The sequence below is a fragment of the Carassius carassius genome, chromosome 18, assembly GCF_963082965.1.
Source record: "Carassius carassius chromosome 18, fCarCar2.1, whole genome shotgun sequence".
NCBI lineage: Eukaryota > Metazoa > Chordata > Actinopteri > Cypriniformes > Cyprinidae > Carassius > Carassius carassius.
Genome location: NC_081772.1, coordinates 4090630 through 4097576, shown reverse-complemented (window position 1 = coordinate 4097576; position 6947 = coordinate 4090630). Strand labels below are relative to the sequence as shown.

The following is a 6947-nucleotide window of genomic DNA, read 5'->3' as shown; positions in this document are numbered from 1 at the left end:
CATGCACATAAGAAACTACATGTATGCAATCAGTAACCTAGTTTGGGTTATATATATACTCAAGAGTCCAAAACAGGTAACGCCCTTACTGGCATAAACATATTTGAATAAGCAAAAAATTTTGCAGCACCAAAAATAAAAAGGTTGTTCATTCGGTTTTATTTTTTCATTTCTAATGTATTTATTTTAAATATTGCTGTGACCGAGTAAAATATAACTGATAAACCCTTTTCTGATGATGCAGATTACCGCATATCAACCTGAGAGTCGATTTTCTTTATAATATTTCAGCTTTCATAGCTGTTTAAACTATCGATGCCATGATTAGCTAATTAAACACTCTTTTGATCTAATCAGCCAACGGATTGCAAAAATATTTTAATGTATTCGTGATTAAGTTTGATTCTTTCAGAGAGTTCACTCACACACTGAATCATTTGCAGCGTTTTGTTCCATGAGTAACTTTAAGACAGAAGAGAGTTCTGGATGAGGTGATATTCATAGACAGTCCGTTGTGGGGAAACTTTCACATGACTTCTATCGTTCGTCAGCGATGAAGCCGATGTGCGTGTACATTGTGAATGATTCTCTACTGCTGGAAGAGACAATTATCTACCAATATATTAAAATATAAGGTCACTTTATAATGAGGGGCCTGTGCTCTAGTACTTGTGAAAGCCTACAAATCTAGTTAATACTGTGAGCGCACAACACAAATTAGGCCTAATTATGGGTGTTTTTTAATTCAGAAGTATTTGTATTATTCATATATTTGAACTGGACTGTAAATTGGCATATTAACCCATAGAAACACATTGTAATCCTTTCATAATTTTAATATTATGTATGCTGGTACACTTCTGTAGAATGTTTTGACTACATAGTTTTTGTCACAGACACGTTGTTAAAAATACCTCAATTATTCAATTATTCAAGTTTATTTCATGTTACTCTATTAAATAAGGTTGTTTCAGAATCATAACAGATATGTTCAAATGTAAACTGACTTCATCAAAGCATGTATAAGCTATGTGTTGCTTAAAACATTAAACATCAGGGACACAAGTTTGAATCCCGCTCAAGCCTCAAATTCATCATGTCACTTGCAACAAAACTAGAAGTCATCAATAAAAATCTTAATTAAGATTACTCAGTTTTCCAGTTTATTAAATGCCTGGTAAGGGACTAATGGGGTCTTTGTGCACCATGATTTATCTTAAAAGGGTCATCGGATGCTACATGCACTTTTACAAGTTGTTTGAACTGAAATGTCTGTTGGCAGTGTACACAACCACCCTATAATGATAAATATGTTTTTTTTTAACTACTAAAATCTTCACCCCTTTCCCAAACTGAGTCGATCTCAGATGCCTGTTGTGACGTCACACAGACATGCCCCCCCCCCATGACAGTTTCATTGACAGTAGCATTTCAACACAGACTGGATTAGTGTCTTACCTTAGACCCGTCCTAAATGACTGTTATCAGTCCTTCGTTGTTTCACCGCCAGAGCAGATGTAGACAAGAATGTCTCCTAAGTAACTGAGGTTAGGGATGCAGGGATTAACCGGTTTCACGATTAACCGCGCTTTAAAACGCCACGGTTAATTAATCATAAAGGCTCCGCTACACCGAGTGTTTCTGTTGCATGGAACGAAACAGTTGCAACTTGCACAAAATGAAAACAAAGTTACATTAGAGGTGCACCAGCTTAAAATGCTGTGCTTATCAGAGACACGGAGGCTACACACACTAGATTAACTATGACAGAGGAACCAAACAGCGATCCTTTATTTCCACCAGAGAAATTACTGAGTTCAATAGTGTGGGACTATAGTGAACGGTGACACATTGCTGCCACACACATTATTCTCTCCACTCAATAATGTCGTAATAACTAGATGCAGTGTTGGGAAGGTTACTTTGGAAATGTAATAGGTTACAGATTACAAGTTACCCTGTTTAAAATGTATAATAGTAGTGTAAATTATTCAATTACTTTATTAAAGTAATGTAACTAATTACTTTTGAGTACTTTTTGATTACTTTTCTAAATTTGTGAAAATTAAAGGATAATAAATAAAAGCATATACATCAACTTAAATACAGTTATCTAATAAGAATGTGACGTATTCTGTGTACTAAACTCCTGAAACATTGGTGTTTTTTTTAAACTGCTGTCTCTTTGTATATGATGATAGTTTTCTCACTATCTCACTAAGTAAAATGCACATTAAGTGACACAAAGCAGTTCTAGAAATTATGTTTATGTGCTCGTGTACTCCTATATTGAGGCAGCAAAGGTTGAAAACACTGCGAGCTTCAGTAGGCCTATGTGTAGTAAATGAAACCATGTCTTTGCCATTAATTTACAGGAGGGGCGGACTGGGAAAAAAATTTAGACTGGAAAATTCAAACTCATACAAACAAATTCATGGACAAAACTATTTTTTTGTATGGACCTGACATAAAAAAGGTTTAAATCTTTAATTTGGGGACATGCAAAATAATTAAAAGTTCTCTCCTGAACTGCACCTTCACTTCCATTTTTCTCTTCAGTCTCTTTATTTTGCCCTGTTATCCATCTCTCTCGTGACTTTAATACTCAAGATTGAACAAAACTATACTTTACAATACAATACTCTACAATACAACAATATCTTTATAGAAAAATCCTAATACTGTACATGAGTCATGTTTTTCCCCTTACAAAAATTAACCATGCTTTTATTAGCCTATATAAAAGTAAAATAACCTTGTTTTGTTTTTGTTTTTTTTGCAAATGGATTTGTATTTATTTTTAAATAAATACATTTGTAAAATAATTTTACATTTTTGGTTACCACAGTTAAACAATAGTAACCATTTTCTCTGGATTTATAGTTAAATATTAAAATGTTAATTTTCGTAAGGGTTGTGTTGTCTGTCGTAGCTCCCCCTAAACCTATGAAAAAATCGGATTTTCTTTCAGCTAAATTCCTACTGTAACATTACAACTGATAATAATGATGTCCTTTATATAGTATTTTGAGTGATGACTGATGAGCAACGTGCTGCTGCTTGATTAATTAAATAAAAAAACAAAGACAAAAAAGCATCTTTACAGATGAAACTGACCTGAAACCCTGAACAGGAGTTCTGCTTCTCTGCTCCAGCTGTGCGCTTCCACACTCCACTCTCTCTCTCTCTCTCTCTCTCTCTCTCTCTCTCTCTCTCTCTCTCTCTCTCTCTCTCGCATTGATTACTCGGAGTCTGATCCAGACTGAACCGTTTGGCGGAGGCGCGGAGGCGCGGAGAGCGCGCGAGTCATGACTAACACTTCATGACTTATTAGAGATTTAATTATCAAATGGCGGATTCGCAAATGATCGCTTTAGTACATTCGGCAGGCAATTATACAATAATGACATTAAATAGTGAGGCAAAATCGGCTGCCAGGCCACCGGGAATTGTCCCGGTTCTCCCGGTGTCCAGTCCGCGCCTGATTTCCACAGGCAGGCAGAATGTGCAAGTCATATATTGCATTTTTGGGGCTTAATATTCACAGACACTAGTCCATGTCATGTTTTGATTCAAGTGTAGCTACTGACCTACTTTTGATTTAGTCATCCAAAATGTGGCATATTCCGTCCGCGTTAGGCATTCCGTTTTTATGACTGGATTCTACGAACCAGACTGTGTTTCCGCATCCCGGAAATTATTAGGGCGGTATGTCTCAGAATAGTCAGTGCAATTTGGGAAATAAATCAGTTAAATCTGTATGCGGATGTGTGTAAATATTCAAATGTAATCCCCTTTGTAATCGTTCAAAATGTCATAAGTAACTGTAATTTAATTACTCATTTTTTCGTAGTAACTGTAACTAATTACAGTTACAATAATTTTGTAATTAAATTACGTAACGCCGTTACATGTAACTAGTTACTCCCCAACACTGACTAGATGATATGTCATTTTAACGTCATCTTTTCTCATAATAACGAGATGTTTTCACGTTGAAATGACATCTTTTCTTGTAATCACGAGATGTTTTCTCTGTAAAACCACATCTTTTCTCGTAATAAAGAAATGTTTTCTCATTAAAGCGACATCTTTTCTTGTAATAACGAGATGTTTTCTTGTTACAACCACATCTTTTCTCGTAATAAGATGTCTTCTCATTATAATGACATCTTTTCTCGTAATAACGAGATGTTATGTCGTAAAATCGATATAATTATCTAGTTAAAACTATATAATTATCTGGTTAAAACAACATATTTTTCTCATAATAACGACATATTATGTCATAAAAATGGTACATTATGTGAGCGATATCCTCGCTGCTGTTGCCACAGTCTGACATAAACAAGAATTTGAACGATGCAGAAATTATTTAAATACAGTGTATTAAATGTATTTTAATGTAATGGTTTTAATTGTAGTGGCATGTTCATTAGAATTAATCTCCAATATGTCTACAATATAGTGCTATCAAATACTAACTGCACTCAGACCCATGACTCGTTTAGACTATGATCAGATCAAAAGAGTTATTTTTGAATAATCGACTCTGGGCTTAATATTTCTTTATTTGAATGACTTTTTGATTTACGAAAGACGAAAAAAAATAAAGAAAAATAAATAAAGAGATTTTCTAATAGGCTCGTTATTATTATTATAATTATTATTATTTCATTCTGTTTGACAAATGGGTAAATGTAATGTATTTTTTTTGTTAGTGGGTTAAAAAAGGAGCTTGCTTTGCATCCAATGACCCCTTTGACTATCTTATGCACAATAATGAATGTACACATATGGGTAAATGACAAATAATACCGGAATGAACTTTAGATTTAGGCTACAATAAATATATATATATAAATATATAAATATATATATATATAAACATAAATGTATATATAAATCAGCCAGTAAATGCTTAAATATTTGATATAACCTCAACTTAACTTGTGTCATGAAAACTGCGATGATAATAATTAGAAAAGATTTTTCTAATCAAGTACTACTGTATATACAGCGTACAATTACATCCAGTTGTAATTTAATATTTTGCTGCAATTGATTACAATGTTTGAACTTCCATATATGTCACTCAGTCGTACTCTACACATACACACACCAGTTATGATGCAATGTTTGTTTTATGCCAACAACAGTACCCAGAGGACTTATGATATTTCTCACTTTTAATGACAGTGTGATTCTCAAAGGTGAGTAGCATCTAAGTTTATGAAACCCAGAGTCCCAGAGTGTGGTTTACTGTCACAGTGATCTCACATCAAGTCAACCCACTTTACTTGAACATGGACACATGATACAATATTAGTAGTCATTAACTTAATAGCATAATAGCCTTTTTTTAATATTTATTTATTTATTTATTTTACTTAAAATGTAAGCGATATTTGGTCGTGAATCACAAACAACAACAAAAAAAGAACTATGTTTTTTTCCTGAAAAGGGAACATACAGACATTATTTCCATATCTGGGAACAACGTCCACATTTTACATATTTTTTAGAAACCATTTTTGAGGTATTGGTACAAATTATTTACATTTTCTTAGATCTAATATAAAAGACTGGATGCCCCATCAACATGCTTATGATGGGCTAAAATAGATATTTTATTAGTGTTCAAGAAAAAAAAAAGTTTTTTTAATCATGTTTGGACTAACGGGTGTTGAAATGCATTACAATAAAATAGTCTTTGTTGTTAAATCTTAGAAATACGCACAGTATTGATTCATGTATACATGTTACTATAAAAAAGTAGCACAATATTCATCCTGGATGAAAAATAAATTAAATATTGTCATTAAACCTTAACATGTGCAAAATATTTATTCATGCATAGACTAGGTATTTCATTAAAAGATGAAATTGTGTGGTAAAGGTGATATAATTTAATATTCATTGAAATGTCAAGGAGTGTGACTCACTGATGCCACAGATATAAGAGGATATGAGAACCTTAAAGGCCTTCTGGAAGCGGGGATAGAAAAAACCATAGATCAAGGGGTTACAAGTGGAGTTAAAATATCCAAACCAAACCAAAGCATCAAAAACATCAACAGGAGTTACAAAATTAAGGAAAGGGTCAATAGCAGTGGCAGCAAAAAAAGGCAACCAGCAGAGATAAAAAACACCCATGACAATGGCCAGAGTTTTAGCTGCTTTCCTCTCTCTCTGTGAAGAGGTTTGGCAATTACCGCCTACAGCAGAGGCAACAGACACCTTCTCTGACAGGACTTTGACATGTTTTTTCACAACATTGAAGATGCTCATGTACAGTGAGCTCATGATAGCTCCTGGGATCAGAAACACAAAAAGTGCACAAATTAAACCCCATTCTTTGTTAAAAAACAAAACACAGCCACCAAAAACAAGAAATCTGCAATATAAGTTCCTCTAAACCAACATTGTTTACCCCTGTAAACACAACAGAAAAGCTGTACACAAATGAAAACAGCCATGTGAAGGTAATAAATACAGTCGCAGTGTTGTTTGTGACCCTCATTCTGTACCTCAGAGGGTCACAAATGGCCCAGTACCTGTCAATAGCAATTAAACTGAGATGCAATATGGAAGAGATGCTGAAAGTCATGTCCAAACTAGAATGCACTTTACACACAACATCTCCCAGATACCAGCAGCCTTCAACAGATCGCACCATGCTGTACGGCATGACCAAAGAACCCAGGAGACAGTCGCAAGCTGCCAGCGACTGAACGATCAGATGAGTTGGAGACTGAAGCTGTTTAAAGTGAGAGATGGAGATGATGATCAGCAGGTTCCCAAAAACTGTTGTGAGGATCATCAGCACCATGAAAACATACATCGCCACTTTAAGGATGGGAAGTCGATGAGCTCTGGGACAGGAGTCCAGCAGAAGAGGATAGCAGAGAAATACATTCTCAATATCAGTTACATTTGCAATCATC

The 6947-nt window shown here is 34.5% G+C and overlaps 1 protein-coding gene across 1 annotated transcript; it reads right to left on the bottom strand.

Moving 5' to 3' along the window:
* Positions 1 to 4945: 4945 nt before the first annotated feature.
* On the bottom strand, positions 4946 to 6947 carry LOC132092854 (trace amine-associated receptor 3-like). The gene is made up of 4 exons (XM_059499284.1): positions 6518 to 6947; positions 6434 to 6455; positions 5977 to 6314; positions 4946 to 5005 (listed from the first exon to the last, which is right to left on the bottom strand). Exons 1-4 carry the CDS (start codon positions 6944 to 6946, stop codon positions 4946 to 4948), a joined length of 849 nt encoding a protein of 282 aa, XP_059355267.1. The 5' UTR covers position 6947.